The sequence below is a fragment of the Charadrius vociferus genome, unplaced genomic scaffold, assembly GCF_000708025.1.
Source record: "Charadrius vociferus isolate BGI_N301 unplaced genomic scaffold, ASM70802v2 scaffold370, whole genome shotgun sequence".
In the NCBI taxonomy this organism is placed as follows: domain Eukaryota; kingdom Metazoa; phylum Chordata; class Aves; order Charadriiformes; family Charadriidae; genus Charadrius; species Charadrius vociferus.
In genome coordinates, this window is record NW_009646744.1 from 1,158,164 (window position 1) to 1,178,645 (window position 20,482).

Genomic DNA, 20,482 nt, shown 5'->3' on the forward strand with positions numbered 1-20,482 from the left:
GAAAGAGTAGCAGTGCGAAACTGGCAGAGCTGGGCATAGGTCCCTGAAATGACTTGTTCTGGGCTTTGACACTCTGTCCCCCAGTAACTCTGTTTTCTGTGTGTCACAGTGTGCAAACATTGGACCGGCAGACTACAACTACGATGAGACTATCAGCACTCTGAGGTATGCAAATAGAGCCAAGAACATAAAGAACAAGGCCAGGATTAATGAAGATCCCAAGGATGCTTTACTCCGCCAGTTTCAAAAAGAAATTGAAGAGCTTAAGAAAAAGCTGGAAGAAGGTGAGATTCCCCTTTTTCCTTTCTTTATACCAATGCTCATTCTGTTTGAGCATGATCATTCTTCTCAATTTGAAGATGCGTCAAATGAGTTTGGTAGCTGGTGCAGGTCAGTGTCCTGGCTTTGTTTGCCCTGCTCAGTTCCAGGAGTGGTGTCCCAAGGACAGCAGGGTGCTGGTGGTGGCCTGGCTTTGTCCTCTAGGTGGCACTTGGCACTCAGAAAAGTGATGACTTCTGGGCTGAGCTGGGTGTTCCTAGGCTTATCTGTTGAGCAGGAGGGCTCTGGGCACAGCTGGGCACGGTGTAGGGAATTAAAATGTACAATAACAAAAGGTCAAATGTTTTCACTGTTTGAGGAGGAATGCATTTTTTGGGAGAAAAATGAATCAAATTTGCAGAGCTAGAACTGGAGTTGACTTTCAAACACTGCATAGGCAAGCAAGAAGCTTTTTTAAGCCCTGTAACTTTATTGCCATGTGACGCTATTAGTCCATCAACATCAAAGGACCCTGCCAGAGGGATGTTTGTGAAACAGTGACCTTGGCACGATGTCTCTCCCCAGAGAGATGCCCACAGCACAGCTGTATCAGTCACTCCAACGTGACTTGCTGTTTGGAGTCTGCCCCATTCAGGAGCAGTGGGAAATGGTCAGTAACTCTCTTCAAGGACTGGGACCTGGGTGTAGCTGCTTCATCCCTGGTGGGCTGAGGGTGGCTTCTTAAATTTTAGACTCTAAGCTACAGAACAAAGAGCCTTATGTTTGCTAACATTACTGGGAGGCCAGGATGTTAAATGTTGGATTGTATTCAGTTTGGTTTCCAAACTCAGCTTGAAACATCTGAGCATTGTGTCTGCAATGGCACCAATGATAAATGTTTGAAACTGGACATTTTTCTCAATTAACAGACATCTAGTTTTGTGTCAACAAGTGTCTGATTAAGTAGCGAGTCTGTGCGAACTTTGTTTATCTGACCATTTTCTCTTCCATCTCAGATGAAAGAGAAAGTATGAAGAGATCCTACTAGGAAAACTTTGTAGCTTAATGCTTCAGCAGTGCAAGGATGCTTTATTTCTTGTGAAGAGCACTCACTTGAGCTTTAACATATACCCACTGACCTCACAGCATTAAATTGTTTACCTTGGTTTTCCTTGAATTTCCTGAGCCATGGCAAGCTGTCTGTCTGCTCAATAGTTAATGACTTCTGCAGGTGCTCATAAGTTGCTGTCGGACTCTGCTGGGTTTGGATGAATGCTGCTGTCACAGTAACAAGCTGATATGAGGTGGAGGAAAGCACATCAAAACACACGCCCTTTTGTTCTAGGGGAAGAGATATCTGGTTCCGAGACCAGTGATTCTGAAGAAGAGGATGAAGATGACGATGGAGAGATTGGAGAGGACGGGGAGAAGCGGAAGAAACGTCGGGGTAAGGCAGTAGAGACTCCTGTCAGTGCCACCAATTTCCTTATTCAGGAGCTGGTGTTAGAAACTGTAGCCAGAGCCAGGTGGAGAAAAATGGAGGTGTAAAGCTGCCCTACTGCCGCTGCAATTATCATGCCTCTCCTAAAACGAAGCTATTTGGTGCCGTCTCCGTAGATGGACAGCTCTGAACCTGTGTACTATCTGCTTCCACTTGGGTAGCTGTGCTTGTGGTAACATCCTCTTTTGTGGTGGCTCCCTGGTTGCCGCAAGGTGGCTGTGTATGGCTTGTGACTGGTGTTGTGGAACTTCCCCTGCTCACAGAGGTGGGAGGAAGAAGGCACCAAAGATCAATGGTAGGCAGCCGCGGTTTTTATAACCATGGGATGGTTGGAGGGGAATTTTGGCTGTGGTTTAGGCAAAGGATTCATCTGTCTTATGGATGTTCACTAACTGACTCTTTTGGTATCCTATTTTATGTTGATAGAGAAAAACCTGACTTTTGGGTGTCTTTGTGCAAGCTGAAAAGCTGAATGGGAGCTGCACATCCCTTGTTTGGGAGCAGTGTGGAAATCCCATGGTGAAGTGTGCTTTGTCCTACAGCAGTGTTAAGCTACTGCGTAACATCTAAACCCCGGGGGTGTTGCTGAACCTAGAACTACAGGTCACTGTGTACCATGGGATGCTGCGGCTTCCAAGGAGCTTGCTGTGCCCCTAGAAGGTCTCTGATATTTCTTCATGGGGAGTAGAGAAGTCAAGCCCGGTGCTACAACTCAACTTCCAGCTTCTCTCATAAACTAATTTTGACATTCAAACTGCCTTCCTGTCCTGAAGCACACAACATTTGTTTAAAAATGACTGTTAAAGCATTCTTGCTTTAGATGCGCTCTCATCATTTTGGTATCTGTCCAAATAGAGTCGTAAATGGTGATGATTGTACAACTTCTACTTCGTTTTTCACCTTTTGGTAACTTCTAGAAGCAAAAAGGTTGACCACTGTCTCTATCAAGAACCAAGTCCTGCCCAAATCTCCTCCCAAGAAGAGTCCACCTTCTAAACACTGCTTGAGAGGAGTAGAGGGCAAATAACTATGACTGACTTAACTCCCAAACGAGCTACTGTAGTTAAGGTCCCTAAGTAAGGGTGCTGCTCAGCAGGAGTACACACAGTAACTCTTCCTGTGTAAGCTAATTCTGCCTTGCAGAGGGAAAAGTGCACATTGCCATGTACATAAGACTGGAAAGGACTCCTGGTCACCGAATCCTCTGCTACTGCAGATGTCCACAGCCTTCTCTGCTATGATCTGGTTTTCTGTGCTGTTGTTGCTTGAAATGGAAGCTGCCTTGGCATGTTGTTTTAAGCTGTAGGCTGGTTAAGATGGGTTTTAACTGAAGTGTCTTTCTGAGCATGCTATTTTGTGCTGGGAAATGATGGCTTTGCAAGCTGAGTCTGGGAGGGATCCTAGCAAATGCTTCCTAATGGGAACTTGTGCGTTTTTGAACTAGGTTGCTGGCCCTTCTGGGTTTCTTTCCTTCAGAACTAACTTCCCATCTGCATGTTTCTTCCTCTCTGGGTTTTTCTGTGGGACGCATTTCTGTTTTCCAGGCAGTAGCAGCAGCAGTAGTTCAGACTCCACATGCTCTGTCATAGAGAAACCTCTGGATAAGTCCTTCACTAGTGAGTGGGAGCTCTTAAGTCCTTTAAGCTTTGGCCTTTTCATAATCTGCACACTCCATTTTGCAATGCTGCACTCTTCCCTGCTGTGTCCGTTGGAAAGATAAACCTGAACTTTTAACTCTGCTAAAGCATGCCTTTCCTTTGCTGCTTCCATGCTTGAAACAGTTGTTCAGTGTGCACATTGTTAGCCAGATATGTGAGAGACAATTGAGAAGTAATAGGTTAAAAAAAAAAAGCAGTTTGCAACTTCTGTGTACACTCCCTCTAAAATATTAGGGAAAAGTCTGAGCTAACCCTTTTATGGGAGTTGCTACAATAAAAAAGAGAGTTAGACAGGTGAACAGGGTTAGACAGGGTTGTGCTATGTTACATTGGACTCCACCTCATCAAAATTAGTTTTGGAGAAAATCAACAATCAAACAACACAAGGTTTATACTTGCAAAGAAAATGTTGTAATACTTGGTTGATTGACTTCATTTTGGCAGATACATTAAAAAAAAAAAAAAATTGGTGGTGGTTGGGGTTCAACTACCCCATGACGTTAAGTTCTTGATCACTGGGGGACTTAGTTCAGAGGAATAAGGGATCTAGATTTTGGTCCAGCAGTGAAGAAAGTCTCGTCTGCTCCTGGTCAGAGAGAGGGTTCTGTGCCTTTAAAAACCTTACGATCTGTGATGACTTAAGAAATAAATCACATCTCAGGACTTGGCGGGTAGGGACTTCACCCACTGTTGTGGTTATCCTGTATAGATGTGATCCGCTCTCCTTCCTGTGTGGAGAGAGCCCGTAAAGTATTGCTGTATAGTTCAATCACATTTTTACTAGTTATGTTAGTGGAGAGCATCAGCTCAGAGAAAGTGTGGTAGCAGGGTAAGAAGGATCGCAGCTGAGGGAGACCTTTGGTGGGTCATGTGATGGTAGGCTTGGAATTTGCTTGCTTCAAACTTGCTCTTTCAAAGCTTGCTTGAAACCTGAGTATTTTATTTGGATGAGGACAGTTAATAGCAAACTGCTGACGTGGCAGTGGGTGGATGAGTCCATCTCCTGCAAGTTTGGAGACAGCTCTGTTGTGGAAGTCACACTGGGCTTTTAGAGATTAGAATAAGTGTGGCTATATGTGGTTTGGGATATTAACTGTCCTCAAGTGTGACCCTTTTGCATGTGGTGTCTTTCATTATCCTTTTCCTGTCTGCCTTTTTTTGCTGCTCTTGCTTGAATAACCAAAATGGGCTATATACCTCTATGGAAGCATCAGTTACTGCAAATTAACCTACTAATACCCTGTGTAATTGAATGGAAAAATCTTGTGTTGAGACTCCCTGTGTGCAACTGTCATGTATCTTGCAAAGAATTGGCTTGGAAACTTGGTTAAAACTTAGAACGAGTCTTCTGTATGCTAATATTTTACAGGTAGTATAACAGAATTGGCTGCCTTAAGGGGGGAAGCATTAAGTATCTTATTCAAGAAGAAATCTACTCTCTTCAATTGTTTCTTAGGGCATGATCTTTGCGGCAGGCTCATAATGTTACGTTTAGATTCCGCATTGCATTGAATGGGCAGAAGAATGCAAGAGTGAGCTGAAGATTTATCCTGGTTATGCAAAGCACTTTGAAGTACAGAAACTTTCTTTGCTTTAGCATAAAATCATGATGCATTAATGTTTGCTCTAATGGAGACTTTTTAGTGATGATTATCCTGTGTTTTCTACTTGAAACATGCACCTAAAGTTAATGTTTGTTCTGATGCTGATGGTCTCTGTCCAAAATGATCAAAGCAATAATATATTTTTTTTCCTCCTCTTTTTATGCATATGCTGCCTCTGCGATTTGCTTTCTACTTCCTCTTAATGCAAGATCAAGCAGGTTGGTGTAATTGATTTCCACCTCCTTATAATACAATTGCAGAGCTTGTGAAAGGGTCTTGCAGCTTGGTTTAGTTCACCTTTTTCTCCAAAACTGAGAATATATAGGGCTGTGCACTAACAGTAAGAGGCCTTAATCTGGATTATCTCTTTTTATGTGGTAAACTCTGTGCAGATGGAAACTAAGACATTGTTTGCTGTAGTGCTGAAGTCCTTACCTTGCCACAGAACTAATTCTCTTGTGTGCGTGAACAAACATGTATACAGATATGCACATGTGTGCATGCATATTTATAAATACAGTGCATTTTGTCTATCTGCTAGAGGTCATATAGGTATAGAAATGAAGCCGAATCACACAAAGACTGGAGGGAAGGGAAGCCTTTCACTGAACTACTACCTTGGTACATTCTGACCCATATGCATTATGTCACTGTGAAACAGTCCCTGGAGAGTCAATGCCTTCTGTTAGTTTCTAGACATCTGGATTCTACGGGTGTTTTCATGTCTGGAGAAGAGCAAAACAATAAAATGAAGGATTCACTTGTAGCGAATAAAGGGAGATCTAGGACTTGTGGGAGACTTGTGGACTTGAGCAAATGCATGTAGGCTGGGCTCTCGCTCACTCCAAATGACACCCAAGGATCTCTGTGTTCATCTGCCGTAGACACCTTGGGATTGCAATGGAAGTTGACTCAAGACTTGCAGAGTGACTTCCAAGAGCAGCAGCCTCACACTTCGTTTCAAAATCGCAGGTGTTTGGGACCAGCCCTTCAGGCTGATAAGTTCAATGAGTTGCTCTGGCCACTTCCTTTGTAACCCTCAATGAAATGTACCTGGTTTGCTGCAGTAGTAGTTACATTGCAAAGACACAGTTGACAAGTCACAGCAGACCTCAGTACTTTCAGATCTGTGGGTAGTCGCTGTTACATAGATTGAACGCCATCAAAAAGTTCCATTTAATTGCCTGTTTTCCATAGGGCTGTTCTGCATTTCCCTACTCTCTGTATTTTCATAGTAGCGTGTTCTTAAAATAGCTATGTGCCTACTCTGCAATAAGTAAGCCCATGAGGAAGGCAATGAATGAGGGGTGTGGTGGGAATGCTAATCTGGAATTGAGTGTGTAACTCCTGGGACTTTAGCGCTTGTTGCTGTAGGTCAAGGCCGTGTTCCGTTTTCCCTTGTTTGGCCTAATCTGCATAGTTAGAACATCTGAGTTTCCAGCTCAGACTTCTCTTTAGGCAGTGTTCCTTCTTCAGTTGTTTGTATGTTTTCTATTTTGGGGGCGTTATGTTATAGTGTTAGTTATATAGCATTCCTTCTCTGTAGGAACTGGTGACAACTAGTCAATGTTAAAATGGGATTTGAAAGACATGGGTTGTGCCCAGCTTGGAGCTGACATCTAATTAAATTAATTTTTGTTAAATGCAGGCATTGAATCTGAACTTGGAAAAAATGCTGTGATACAGAGGCTGTCTTATTTTTCTGTGAACTGACTTGTTTTCCGTATCTCTTGCAAAGGCAAAAAGAAGGTTTCCCCTGACAAAATGGTAGAGATGCAAGCAAAGATTGAAGAGGAGAGAAAAGCTCTTGAAACTAAGCTTGATATGGAAGAAGAAGAAAGAAATAAAGCCAGAGCTGAACTGGAGAAGAGAGAAAAAGACTTGCTTAAAGCTCAGTGAGTACCCTGTTTGAGCAGTTTGCGTGGTTGTGTGGGTTTTTCCTTCCTTAATCTACAACTCCGTTATGGATATCTGGAGATGCGTGGTGTGAGGCGCCCGTCAGACTTTGTGTAAACTGAGCATCAGCACTCGCTATTGTCAAAGTGAAAGAGGAGCTTACTCTGCTTTCAGAGTTTAGAGCAGATAGAAAAGACAAACTTTGTCCTTTTGCCACTTTTCTTCTATTAATTTTATCTAGTTGTGCACGAGAGCCTAGAGACATAAATGCGTCCTCCAAACCCTGGAGACCTGTGAAGAGCAGCAGTACTGTTGTACTGCGTGGTCAGTGGGCAGTAGCTGTGCTACAAGCCAGGTTTCCTGCAGCGCACTGTCATGAGCATGTTGTTTTGGGTGTAGGGAGCTGAGAAGCTGCTGAGATCACACTGGCTCATGCATATAGGACAGTCCTGCTGCCAGAGACTGCTCCAACAGCAGCCAGCGTTCCTGCTTTGCATCTCAGCTGCCCTGCTTTGATCTCTGTGCACTCATTTCCATTTCTGCAGCTGCCTCTGGGCATCGCTGTGCTGGAAGGGCCCTCGGGGCGGGGGGGGGCTTTGGGTAGCCCGGTAATATTGCTGGTGCCTTGCAGCCCCTCACAGAGGGGAATTGCGCCAGGAGAGACTTGTCTGCTGACCTGGTTTTGCTTGGGAGAAAGCCATGGGACCTGGAGCTCAGGGAACTCCCCACATTTACTTGCACTGTCTCGCCCCCACTTAAACCCTTGGCAGCAGGACAAGTTTTTCCAGCCCTGTGAATGCTGTCTGGGCTGTAAAACTGAGCTGGACCTGCTGCCTTGTGAGCACTGTAGGACAAAGTTTCATACTTGCCTATCTCTCTAGACAAGAGCACCAGTCCCTGTTGGAGAAACTGTCTGCATTGGAGAAGAAGGTGATTGTGGGAGGAGTGGACTTGCTGGCAAAAGCAGAGGAGCAAGAGAAGCTTCTAGAAGAATCAAATATGGAACTGGAAGAACGAAGGAAGAGAGCAGAACAGCTTCGCAAGGAGCTTGAAGAGAAGGAGGTGGGGTTATATGCGGTAGCTGTCTGGAAATAGGAATGGCAGGACACACAGTGTTGTGTACCTTGGCATTGCTCGCATGGATGAAAGCTTCTGCTATGCTTTCAGAGTAGAGCCACATAACTGCTTCGGAGGCCACGTTTTGGCAGTGCTCACCTGTAGGGCAGTGCAATCACTGTGGGTCTGAGCCAGGTCTCTGTCCTTGGCAAATGCTTTGTTTTGTTCCAGTAGTTTCTCCTCTTGTTCGTACTGTTGCAGATAGTTTCTTTGATTGTGTTAATGTGTGGGTGTCTGCTAAATGTTGCACACAGCAAGAACGCTTGGACATCGAGGAGAAGTACACCAGCCTCCAGGAAGAAGCACAGGGGAAAACCAAAAAGCTGAAGAAAGTTTGGACCATGCTTATGGCTGCGAAATCTGAGGTTAGTGTCTGAAGTCCTCAGCCTGTGATCAGGGGAGAGATCGTAGCTGGGAAGGGTAAGCTGTCAGCTTTGTAATGCTGGAAGAAGTGCCATATGTTTAGAAACGTCTTTCTGGGCTGTCCATTTGGCTCACATAATTCAAAAATATCTAAGTCTGGTGTCAGAGCTTCACAAGGGTATGTTGTCAAGCTTTTCCCGTGAGCCAGGCTGAGGGGGGGGGGGGGGGGTGAGACCCTGAGATCTCCAGAACTTCAAGGAAAAACACTGGTTCTTTCTGAAACAAAATAAAAGTCGTTTGCTGGCAGCCCAGTCTCCTTCTTTGCAGTGCTCTTCTACTCTTGGCTGTCTGTTTTGTCTACCTGTTGTCCTCGTCTCTTCCTCAGTCACACTGGATCAATGTATCCTTCGGCTGGTATCCAGAGTTCCTGCTTCATGAAAAGTGCATTTTTTCTTTGGGATCAGAGATTTTCCTTGAAATCTTGCCAGGGATATAACTTGTCTGCACACCCTTCATCTGCTCTTAGCTGATGCAGAGCATGGATTGGCAGAAGGCCAGTTTTGTTTTTATGAAACTGAGAACTTAATGCTATTTTCAGCCGTGTCTGAGCTGGAACGTTTCAGAGGGTTTATTCTTCGGAGATAAATCTTCTAGTACTTAGAACCAGAGTTTGCTTTAGTTTCCCAAAACCTTGTGTAGGCAGAAGACTCTTCTTTTTTAGGCTTAACAGCCGTGTCTTAAACTGGCTCTGCCTCTCAAATGCTTGGTTTGTCTTCAGATGGCAGATCTGCAACAGGAGCATCAGAGAGAGATTGAAGGATTACTAGAGAATATTCGGCAGCTGAGCAGGGAACTTCGTCTCCAGATGCTTATCATAGACAACTTCATTCCTCAGGACTACCAGGTAAAGACAAGCGAAGGCTGTGACATAGGATTGTGCTAGGCACAGCATGCTGAGCCCTCTAGCTTTATTTCTGTCCGACAAGTGGAATGAGTTGGCTTCTTTTCCTTTCATGAGGTATTGAGAGTGAACTGATTGACACTTGTTTGCTAAGGTGTAGCACAAATGAGTTGGTGTGTATTGCTGTGAGCCTTTGTTTGCTGTGGCTGAGCTGAGTAGGTGTAACTTGTTTGCATTCATGTGTTTGTGCTGTTTTCTGGATTGTTAGAACCGGGTGATGTTGAAGTAGGAAAAGGTGGTTTTGTCAAGTGAGTCTTGTAACCTGGTGGACTTCTGCTTGAAGTTCAGTTGGAAGATGATCAGAGTTAGTGGGTGCATTTGGCTCCAAAACCAGCACAGTGATGTGAATAACGAATGCAGAATGGCTTTGTTGTATTTCTCAGGGGTTCTGGTAACTTTGGCTACAGTTCCATGATTATGGCATCTGTTTTAGGGAAGCAGTGTATAATGTGTCAGGGGTTGTAAGCAGAGGGATATACTAATCTCGGTTCTCTTGCAGCATGTTTTCCTAATGGTTTAAACACATAGCAAATGTAATTTTACTTTTTTTTAACTGGTATATTCACTGTGTGACCATGCTCTGGGTCTGTTTAAAACCACTTCTTTTTCCCCGCTGTGCTTCAAGTTGTGCTTGCTAATGTCTGATATTAATACAAAGTAATAAGACTGAACTTGGAGCTCTTCACTACTTGTTTTCTTTGTGACCCCAATATCCAGAAGATTCACGAGGAGCTTAAATATGGTGTACACTATTTAATAGAAAAGCTATTTCCCTTAATCTTTCACTTTTTTCCTATTACAATGTGTGTGTGTGTTGCTATCCTGGTGGCATTGGCATAAAGGGAAACCCAGGTTTTAGTGGGAACTCCAACGCATACAATTTTGGAGTGGTATTTTTCTCTTCTATACTCTTCAGAGTGTAAATAGGGTTTTCTGAAAATGATGTGGCTGTCCAAAACAATTTGGAATGGTGAAGACTGTTCTTAAGCAGCTCGTCCAGGCCTTTAGGGATGTATGTTCTGGAAAGTGAATGTGGAGGGTAGATTGTGCAAGTCTGTAACAATGACTATTCTAATTTATATCTAGGAAATGATTGAAAACTACGTTCACTGGAACGAAGACATTGGAGAATGGCAGCTGGTAAGCTAGCCCCATACAAGCTAATCTTGGCACGAGCTTCTGAGGAGTTCACTAGAGCCCAGAAGTAAATCAATAAAGCTGTAGTCAGTTTTCCTGTGCACAGTAGACTTTACTAACAGACTTTTCTTTCTTTAAGAAATGCGTTGCATATACGGGAAACAATATGAGGAAACAGACGCCTGTCCTGGATAAAAAAGAAAAAGATGTGAGTGACTCTCTATAAGCCTGTATTGAACTGCGTAGGTCTAGGTTCTACTGCCTGTGCCTACCGCTGCATATTTATATGGAAACTGTCCAATCTTAATTTTGTTTTCTTTTGAAGAGATGAGTGTTTCTAGTGTTGCTAAAGCACTGTTGATCAGTGTATAAAATCATCCTGATGGTTTTGTTTTGTGGGGTGGTTTTTTGTTTTTTTTTTTTTTTAGCCCTTTGAAGTGGACCTTTCCCATGTTTACTTAGCTTACACTGAAGAAAGCTTGAGGCAATCTCTGATGAAGCTGGAGAGGCCGAGGACTTCAAAAGGAAGATCCAGGCCCAAGACGGGTAGAAGGTGAAGAACTTTGGAGTATCTATATGTAATGGGGGATTTACCCAAGGGAAGGCTTAAGTTTGTGCATGCAAACTTACCGTAAGTCTTCACACACTTGCTTAATGAGAAGACAAAATGCTAAAATTTGTGCGGTATAAAGCTTAGCAGTGCCAAGTGTGAGAGAACCAAGCTGAAATCTATTTACTACAGTAAAATCTTGTCCAGAAAGACTTGTCTGGGGGGTTTTCTGATGCCTTTTTGCTGCATTCCCCTCTTCCGGCTACTTGCTTTATTTTACTGTGTTCTGTGGTTCAGTTTAACATCTGACACATTGACAGTGTATCTGCTGTTATTAATGGAAAGTAATGCGCTGTGGGGGAAATTTCAGCATGGGTTTTCTTGGTGATTTTCAGTTGGTTGGTTTTGACAAATGCTTGTGGAAGTGTAGTTTTGACTTGAAATGTGGCTGGTCCCTGTCTTTCCTAGACAGCATAATGATGTGTGTATGGTGTTGTTTTTCCCTCTCCTTTCTGCTCTCCAAACAGAAAACGTTCAGCAAAGCCAGGAGCCGTCATTGACTCTCTGCTGCAGTAGGTGTGACCTGTTCAGAATTGCCGTAAAAAGCAGTGAGTGTATGAGATTTGGCCAGAATTTGGAATTCAAGAGGTGGCACAGTTTGACATGGCTGTAAAATCCATGCCTTGCTGGTATGGAGCTTTATTTTAAAAAAATGTATTTTTCCTTAGTTGCCCGTATATTGTATGTTATATTAACATAATATTAAACTGGTATATAAGATGGTTGTGAAATTCCATGTGTTAAACGTGTTGTGCAGGGAAACTGTTGTTGGCAATCCTTGTTGAAATGTATAGAAAATAAGGGTTCTAGATGGGTGTTTAAGTGCTAGACATGTTAGCTCAAAACGGTTGATGAAATCCTACAGGTTAATGCTGGTGAATCTGATTTATGCCCTGCTTTGCACATAACTGGCAGCTTTCGCTATTGTCCTCTGTTGCACTGATCTGTGTTTGAATGTGGTTGCTGCAAACATTTGAATTAAGAGCATCGAACCCTTTTATTTAAATATTCCTCACTGTGGCTATGAACCTGACCTTATTGTGTATCAAATACACAGCCCTTTCCCCTTCATTTGCTGTCTTGCTGTACAAAGAAAGTAGTTGGGTAGTGGAAACGTGAGCTACAAAAGTCTGAGACTTCTGGGAAGGGACCATGCTCTGTTTAAGTGCAACAGAAAACAAGTGTGTCTAAGTAGTGCTTTTATTTTTATGTGTGTGTGACTGGCACTGTGGAGAGTGAGGCTTTTGCAAAGGCAAAGGAGAGCTTCCCCCTTCACCCCCCCTCCTTTTAAAGCTGTGTTGCAGCATTGCTTTGGCTGCTTTTTATGCTTCTGAGCTGGAATTTTTTAAATGTATGTGAATTGCTTTGTAACCTGAACAGCAGAGATTATTTAAGGGGAATGCTGTAGTACTAGGGCTTGGCTTCAGCCTTGGGACCGTGAGCGTTATGGTTCCATTTTTCTCATCCCTGGCTACAAGGACACTGGATCAGTGCTCTAAACTGAGGGTGGATTTGACTCTCCCATATTAAAACAGGTGTGAATTGTCTGATTTTTCCCAGAACAGTAACATCCCCTGAAATAGCTGATGCTGTTTGTATTCCTGTGTAGATTGTATCATCTCGGGTTTCTGGTTATGCTCTGATGAGAAGAAAAAAAATTCTGGTCTCAATACCCATTGATTTGTGGTGGCTGCTCTTTTTCTTTGATGTTTATGCTGCTAATAGACACATATCACTTTAACACATTGCTTTTGTGTCGCAGAGAAGATGCATCTCGTTTGGATTGTCTGTGCTTTGTAACTCATGCTGGAGCACATGAGGTGCAGGCATGGTAACAGCTCCCATGCCAGGGTGGTGGTAATTAGCTGTAACTTTGTGTAATCGTAGTGTTACCTAGAGGTTTAAAGAGCTGTGATTACTTCTAGGAGAAATTGAGCCCTTAAGCATGACGGAAAGAACAAGACAGCTCCTTAGGTGTCCTGAGTTCTTGCTGGTAGCCACGTTTGCAGTTACCAGAATGTCCTTGTGAAGTACTTAGCGTAGTTTAAAGTTGATATTCCTTTCTTGCTGTCGTGATGCTTAACTGGGTGTACCTTGTGACTCTTAACAGGTCTGTTACAGGATCTGTAATAGTGAAAACTGGTCTTGTAAGGGCATATTTTGCTCTGGAGACATATTCAGTGCTATTCTAAATGAGTTGTAAGCTTTTCCCTGTGTGTTTTTTTTTTTTTTAAACATGTTTTTTCAGGATCATGATGTAGGAGAAGAACATACTGCACTCTGTTTTGGTGGGGGAGGGAACGTCACCGAAGTTCATAAAAGATCTGGCTTTGTCACCTAAGTTCATACAAGATACAAATACAAACACTGGCATTTGTTTTCTCTTGCCTGGCATTTAAAGAGATAAATACTCAGAATTTTTGTTTGATCCAAGCTGTAGTTGGTTTTGCCCTTGAAGAGCTGACCTTACTTTGAATGTGCTTGGAAAGAGTTAGGTTATCTCAAGTTAAATACTTCTCAGCAAACAAGATAGACTGCAGATGGCTTAAATGCTGTTTTGTCTTAGGCCTTATGTCAGTTCTTAGTCCAAGCAGATCAATGCATAATTTTGGCCTGTAACAGTTCTCAGAACCAGGGATAACTGTTGTATTTCCCTTTGTGTTACGTCTTGTGCTAAGGTTGGTTGAGTGATCTGTTTTTAAGGGAGTTTCTCTTGAACTGTGCTTTCAAAAAGACCATTGAAAAGTCTCTTACCTGACAGATATCAGTGGCTTAAAGATGCTACTGTGAACCATGACACTGCATTTAAAATACTTAAAACTTAACTATAAAGGCATATGCTTTATGACTTGGTGTTACAGTCCTGCTGCTGAAAACAATAGTACTCTTAAGTATTTAACTGAGCCTTGGTGCAGAGAAAACACTTAATAAATAATTGCTTGCACATCTTTGAAATTGGCAGATTGGAGAAATTTGTTGTAATCTCCTGTCACAGGAGCTCGGAGAACAAATTATCTGCTTTTACAAGAGGACTTTAAGTGGAACACTATCATGGTCATGATGGTCTGTCAGCTTGGCTTACCTTTTAACTGGTGTGTTTTGTTGAAGTTCTGGGAACTTTCTTTTTAAAATGAGGGATTCTGGTTTGCAGGTTTACCATATGGGCCCTCTCTATAGCCCTGGACAATCTGTGAATGTCTAATGGGTCCATAGTATGTTTTAATGAGGAGGCGGTTTGGTTTGTGTGGGTTTTTTTAAGAGCTTAATACAGCCATTCTCATCCCAGGTCAGTACATGCTCTATAGTATTTATCAAAAATCATGTTACCATAATATATATATTGTGCGTGCTCATCTTTGCGTCTTGCTACCAGAAGATTCCCATCATTCCAGAACATTGACCTTAACATTGAGGTTTTCGATGCTTTATGTTGTTTGATGTTGTGTAAATGAATTATTTCTTATTTAACTTGTTCCTGATCCTTTCTTTAAGAGGAGGGGAAAATGGTGCTTAGTGCCTTTCACTGACTTACACTGTCTGCACATGTCCAGCTTTCACCTCTCTCAACAGTTCTGCTTAGCCAGTCCTGTGTATAGGAAAAACTGCTAGTCTGTTTGTATAATTTGTCTTCCTATTTATTGGTTTTCTGACTCTGTTTATTTTGATTATTCTTTGTTTTATGATTAAACTTTATTCATTACACTGTATATATCAGTATTGTGTCCCTGGAGCATGTTCATACCATAAAATAAAATTCTTGATTCCTAATTCCACCTCTATGCATGTTTTTCAAATAACTTTATACATACAGCATCTTTCTAACTCAGTTGGATCAGAAGGTATGTCAGGAAGGGCAGCTAAAATAGTCGCTGTAGCCCTGTGATACGCAGCCCTTACAGAAGAAGTTAGCGGAGTGAGTTTGGGGTGCACAGGGACCCCCGTTGCCAAGTCCCAGGGCAGTGGGCAACAAGCTCCTGTGGAAGAGGGAGACGGGGCAGAACAAGAGGATGCTTTGCAGAGCTCTGGAGAAGATCAGTGGGATGAGGCCAGTACGCAGATGACGCGATGTGCCCCAAGGAGCTGGTGAGCCCCTTGTTCAAGCCCGTCCTCTGCCGGGGTTGTCCCGAGCTGCCCTGGGGGAAGAGGAGAGCGCCGCTGAGCCAGAGCACTGCGAGAGCAGCTGCTTCTCCGCTCAAACAGCCGGTGCTGCCTCTGCTCGTGTATGTGCACTGGGATGTATGGTGGTACAGCTGATGGGGAGAAGGCCTTTCACACTGCTCTGGCTTTAAGTGTCCTGGTGCTGCGTGACAAGACTGTCGCCCTGTATTCGTGCAGATGATGTGAATTTACCTGCGTTAATTGGAAATGTTCAGCTCTGTTTCCTTTGCAGCATAAACTGTACTGGGCTGCAGCGCATTTCTTCCTCTGGAAGACATCTCAGCCTGCTCGTGCAGTAGGTAACAGGTTTTTTGTGGTCTGCTAACTTTGCAGCTCCCCTGAGTGCTGTGACTCAGTTGATGCACAAACCAAACCCTGCACAGTCCTGGGACTTTCCAAAGTGCTCTCCCACGCTGTGCCAAAGTAAGTTGCAAAATGGTAGACACCTAAATACCTGCAAGACTCCAGAGACTTCAACCACCAGGCTAGAGTCATCCCTCCAACAGTGCAGTTTTGCTCCTTCTTGCTATCCTTTTCACTGCTGTTTCTGCTGGAGCTTCTTTACTCCTGGACCATGAAGGGCTGTGCCATATTATAAATGGCATATATATAATTATATGGATATAATATAAATATAGGCTATAAATAGACTATAAAGTGAGGGGAGAACTAGGAGCTTGTTTAGTTAAGGACTTGGTACCTCCCTTTTCAGCTCTATCTCTTCTGAGTTCATGGCTTACAGGAGCAGCCCCTGTGTGTGGCCTGGCTTCTCCAATCTCCCTTCTCTCGGGTTTTTCCTCTGCTTTCCTTGTCAGTACAAGCCTTGACCCCACAGCAGGACAAATTTTTTGTTTTGGCAGCTTTTGCCAGCACCACCCTTGTGCTGGTGAACTCTGGACGCTTCACTCTAGCCTCATGTATTTCTTGCAACTTATATGGCAAAGTAACAAAAGTGACTTTTTAAAACCACTTTTTTTTTTTTTTTTTAAGCCCCCGTTCTACCTAGGAACCTGTCACTGCTCTTCTCTCTGGAGTCAGAACTGTCTTTCTGTCCCTGTGTCCAACCCTGTCACAAACTTACCCCTTTGCAACAACGTGGGTAGAAAATACCCATCCTTTTTTCCCTGCGGTTTCCTGCTGTTGCCACCAGCCCGGTCCCCATTGCTGCTGGCCTGGCCCTGGCGCTGCGTTCCAGCCGTGGCCGCCTCTTGGGCTCTGGAGAGGCCGGAGAGGGGCTCCTCGGTCCCGCAGCCTGCTGGCCCGCACTCCAGCCAGCACCTTTGACATCTCAAATATGCTCCTGTGCTCACTGGTTTCTGGCCAAGAAACACCTTATGCAATGCCAGCAAATTTAGTCCAAAAATACATTTATTTAAAGAATTATTATAAATAATCTCTGAAAAATACAGTGTCATTATACTTTAAAAACAAGCTGTGTTTTTTCTTTTTCACTTCAAATGCTCGTCTTTTACTAATCGTTGGAGGAGTCTGTGTAAATCCACTAGGAAATTATTCAGTGAAGTAGTGTTGCCTGCTGCCACGGGACATGGGGCCTGGAATGGGAAAAAACAGCTGTTAGAATCACAGAATGGTTTGGGTTGGAAGGGGCCTTGAAGATCATCTCATGCCACCCCCTGCCCTGGGCAGGGCCACCTCCCCCCAGCCCGGGTTGCTCCAAGCCCCGTCCAACCTGGCCTTGAACACCTCCAGGGATGGGGCAGCCACAGCTTCTCGGGGCAACCTGCCCCAGGGGATCACCGCCCGCACAGCGAAACATTTCTTCCTCATATCTCATCTCAATCTCCCCTCTTCCAGTTTAAAGCCATTCCCCCTCGTCCTGTCACTACACACCATTGTCAAAAGTCCCTCCCCAGCTCTCCTGGAGCCCCTTTAGGTTAGGACTCTTTGTGGAGGAGGCATCTGGTTCTGCAGCCTGGGCTGGTGGTGCAGGAGAGGACTGGGTGAAAGCGAACTGGTGACCAGGGGAGAAGATGGACGTGCAGAAAGTTTGAGGGCTGTACAGTGTCGTGGTGAGGGGAGAGCCGTGCCTCACCTTGTGGACTGGGCTTTTCCTTCGGACCAGGCTGAGCAAGTTGAGGTGAACGCCCTCCAGGTGCCTGTGGCAGCTCCGGCCCTCCAAAGCGACTGTGGTGGCTTTGCACAAGATCCCCAGATCATCATCTTTCTGGAAAAAGGTGCAGATGGGTTTTTAAGGAACCTTTTTGTACAGGCACACCTTCATTAGCAAGCAGCAGATTAAAACAGCGCAAATAGTACATTTCTGTTCTAAATGTACAGCTCGAGACGGTGAAGCCTCCCCAAAGCTTCTCGGTGTGTGTGTGCACACACGGGTCTGTTCCTGTCCTGGTGAGATGTGGCAGAGTTTGGCACAGCGGTGAGCAACCACGCACTGAGAGCATCGTGCTCCCGGCACGGGCACGGCCGTGGGACCCTGTACGCTGCTCCCTGCGGGGTCCCCCGGGAACAAAGCTGGTTTGGGTGGTTATTCTGCGAGAATAACCAAAGCCCCTGGGAAGAGGTCACCTCCATCAGGTGCTTTGAGTGGATAAAGCCCTGTAACAGCGACACGTGGAAGATGAGGAGCTGAGTGAAGTGCTGGCAGCAGTAAGAAAACGATTCCGCTGTCTTCCCTGGGGGATGTTCCCGACGGCGCCTGGCTGCCAGGGTGCAGGCAGGTTGTGGAGAGCTCTACAGCCCAGCTCTCCTCGGTGGTCACCCGCACGGCACCGTCAAATGAGCCACCGGCCCGTCCCCGGGAGCACGGCCGGCTCTGCGGGCGCTGGAGCGTGTGCGGCGTCCGGGCATCTCTTCTCGCTCCCAGGGAGGCTGCTGCGCCCCGCGGCTGCCGCCCGCCCCTGCAGCGCGAGGCGAAGGCATCGGCTTTCCGTGAAAACAGGAACTCTGGCGCCGGGGAGCTTGGCTTAGGCAGCAATTTTCACAGCAGAAATAGGCTTTATTATCTGCTATTAAATCTTCTGCTAACTGAAGAGCCTTCCCCCAGATAAGGGGCTAAAGAGGGATAGTATGTCAAACCCGAGCTCGAGATGCTGCGCGATAGGCGCGTGTGGGTGTCTGCGAGACGGTGACACACCGCTCCAAGGCAAAGGAAGAAGTTCCTCTCTTCCTTTCTGAAAAGCTTGAAAGCTTGCTGGGGGCTTGCGCTGGGCTCCTGCTCCCGTGCACTGCCGCACCAGGACGGACAGGACCCCCAGGGCTTCGCGCCTGCCTCCGGGCTGCCCCGTGCTCTCCTCCGGCCCCCTCATCCTCTCCCAGTACCCCTCCTGGCCGTAGGATTGGTTTCGAACAGGGTCAAGTTAGTTTTTTTTCTCTCTTACCTTATCGCCTGCAAAAATATTTGTCACGTTCATCTTATCACAGGAAACCTTTATCGAGACAGAAAGGAGAGGAGCGATCAGAAACCGCTAAGGTGGATCCATGCTGACACGTGCACACGCGGACACGCACCCGCCCGCCCGTCCCCTCCTGCTCTCGGCCCCCCGCCAGCGCCGGGAGCTCTGCGCTCCGCCGCCGCGCTGCTCGCTCAGCACCTTTCTTTGACTCAGCGTGGCTCTCGCCGAGCCCGGCGAAACAATCTGTCCCTCCCATCGGCGGCTGAAGGCTGAGCCGCGGGAACGAGCCCTACCTTGGTCTCCAGGAGCTCGCTCAGCAGCCTGATGCTCTCCTTCAGGAAGGTGGAGGTCTGAACCAGAGCGGCCATGTGGCCCTGGCAGGCCGACAGCACCAGGAAGGTGAGCAGGACCGGGACCGGGATGCTCATGGCCTGCTTGGAGTGAACCTCCTCAGCTCGCAGTTTCTGGATATTTTGGTGATCTATACCTGTGTGTGCTTTACTTGATGAAACATCTCAATTTATGGCTGTAAAATTGCTGAACCCGTAGGAAAAACTTTTTCCCTTATCTGCACTTTCCAAAGATGCTCCTATCCAAATAGGACAACAGGTCTTTTTTGTAAAAGTCAAGATTTTCTTCTGATCTTGCATTACGTTTCAACGTAGGAAATTTCCACCGTAAGATAACGGTGGTAAGAGTCAGGTCACATACGAAAGAAAGTATGTAAACTGTCCGCTTTGGGGATTCTTCATTTCTCCGTATCCCAAGACTTTCTCTACGCCGTGAGTTGAAAGTGGCCGAACTGGGGAGCCCACGGATGTGACTGCGCTCAAATAACGGCGCTTGGCTTTTTTTTCTCTAACTATCCTGCCAGCTCTTCCATCTTGCCTTTCATTTGAATATCTCCAAATCATGCAAAGCATCCTTCATCTGCATACTATTTTCTATCTATGGTTATCTTAACCTGCGCCGGGGAGAAACAGAAAGCGTGGCGGAGCCCTGCCTGGGGCCCGCGGGGACCAAAACCTCCTGGGTAGGAGCGGGGCATCGCCACCTCCTGAGGCCGGGGGGTTTACGGAGAGCTGGGGGCCCTCCCAGCCAAACGGGACCCCCAAAACAGCACGACACTGCCCGTGGCACCATGCGGGGACATGGGATGGGGACAGGGAGCTGGTGGCCCTGCGGTGTTGATACTGGGAGCTCCGGCACTCGCATGGGAAAATGGGGTTTTGCGACGCTGTTCCAGCACCCGGCGTCTTGGGGAGATGGAGGATGCCCCGGCCCGGCCGGCACCGCACCGGGCTCAGCGCTGGGCTCTGCCGGCACCGCCGACCAGCGCTGCCCCAGGAAATCACGCTGAGAAATTAGCTGAGCTGGGAAACTTCGGAGTTTTGTAATAACTAATAGGTATTTTTCTCACTCAAATAGCAACTTGCCATCAGATGCTTGATAAGAGTTTGCGAGCACTCGATTAATCCAGGAGCAGCCAGACTGAGAGTAATTTTGTTTGTCTAATTACGAAATGCCCCAGACGAAGTTAGTGCCACTGACTCAGAAAGACCTTTGTGAGGGATTTGCCAGCGGAGTGCTGCGCCGTTTCCTACCTGCATCGTTTTCGATGGAAAGCAGATAAGCGGTCGCACTCCGGCTGCGGGGCCACACCGCCACCGTGGCCTCTGCGGATGGTGGCCGTGGGGCCGGGCTCCTCGCCGGGATGCCCGGGGCCCCCCCAGCTGGTCTGGGATGGGTGGCGGTGGGATGCTCCCTGTCTAAAAGTGATTCTGGAGAAGGGGATGGAGGTGGTGGTCCCATCCCGCAGCCACAGTGGTTTCCCCTGTGATCACGGTGG

At 45.9% G+C, this 20,482-nt stretch overlaps 2 protein-coding genes across 2 annotated transcripts in view; one reads left to right on the plus strand and one right to left on the minus strand.

Annotated features, from left to right (window-relative positions):
* KIF3A (kinesin family member 3A) overlaps positions 1-12,010 on the plus strand; it is an 18,158-nt gene extending 6,148 nt beyond the window's left edge. The window contains exons 8-19 of the mRNA XM_009891284.1: positions 110-284; positions 1,604-1,705; positions 3,304-3,375; positions 5,231-5,239; positions 6,760-6,916; positions 7,799-7,979; positions 8,288-8,398; positions 9,175-9,300; positions 10,444-10,497; positions 10,634-10,702; positions 10,923-11,047; positions 11,572-12,010. Coding sequence (XP_009889586.1) covers positions 110-284; positions 1,604-1,705; positions 3,304-3,375; positions 5,231-5,239; positions 6,760-6,916; positions 7,799-7,979; positions 8,288-8,398; positions 9,175-9,300; positions 10,444-10,497; positions 10,634-10,702; positions 10,923-11,047; positions 11,572-11,620 — 1,230 coding nt within the window. The 3' untranslated portion in view covers positions 11,621-12,010. The remainder of the gene's footprint in view (positions 1-109; positions 285-1,603; positions 1,706-3,303; positions 3,376-5,230; positions 5,240-6,759; positions 6,917-7,798; positions 7,980-8,287; positions 8,399-9,174; positions 9,301-10,443; positions 10,498-10,633; positions 10,703-10,922; positions 11,048-11,571) is intronic.
* Positions 12,011-14,948: 2,938 nt separating this feature from the next.
* Positions 14,949-19,061, minus strand: IL4 (interleukin 4). Its single transcript, XM_009891296.1, has 4 exons — positions 18,927-19,061; positions 18,619-18,666; positions 17,316-17,447; positions 14,949-14,996 (listed from the first exon to the last, which is right to left on the minus strand). Exons 1-4 carry the CDS (start codon positions 19,059-19,061, stop codon positions 14,949-14,951), a joined length of 363 nt encoding a protein of 120 aa, XP_009889598.1.
* Between the last annotated feature and the right edge of the window lie 1,421 nt (positions 19,062-20,482).

Excerpts from the sequence above, each read along its gene's own strand:
- IL4 (XM_009891296.1), bottom strand. The coding sequence starts at position 19,061 with ATGAGCATCCCGGTCCCGGTCCTGCTCACCTTCCTGGTGCTGTCGGCC. Across the intron at positions 18,667-18,926 it reads GCGAGCTCCTGGAGACCAAG|GTTTCCTGTGATAAGATGAA; the intron begins GTAGGGCTCGTT and ends GTCTCGATAAAG. Across the intron at positions 14,997-17,315 it reads GGAAAAGCCCAGTCCACAAG|GGCTGCGTATCACAGGGCTA; the intron begins GTGAGGCACGGC and ends TTCTTCTGTAAG.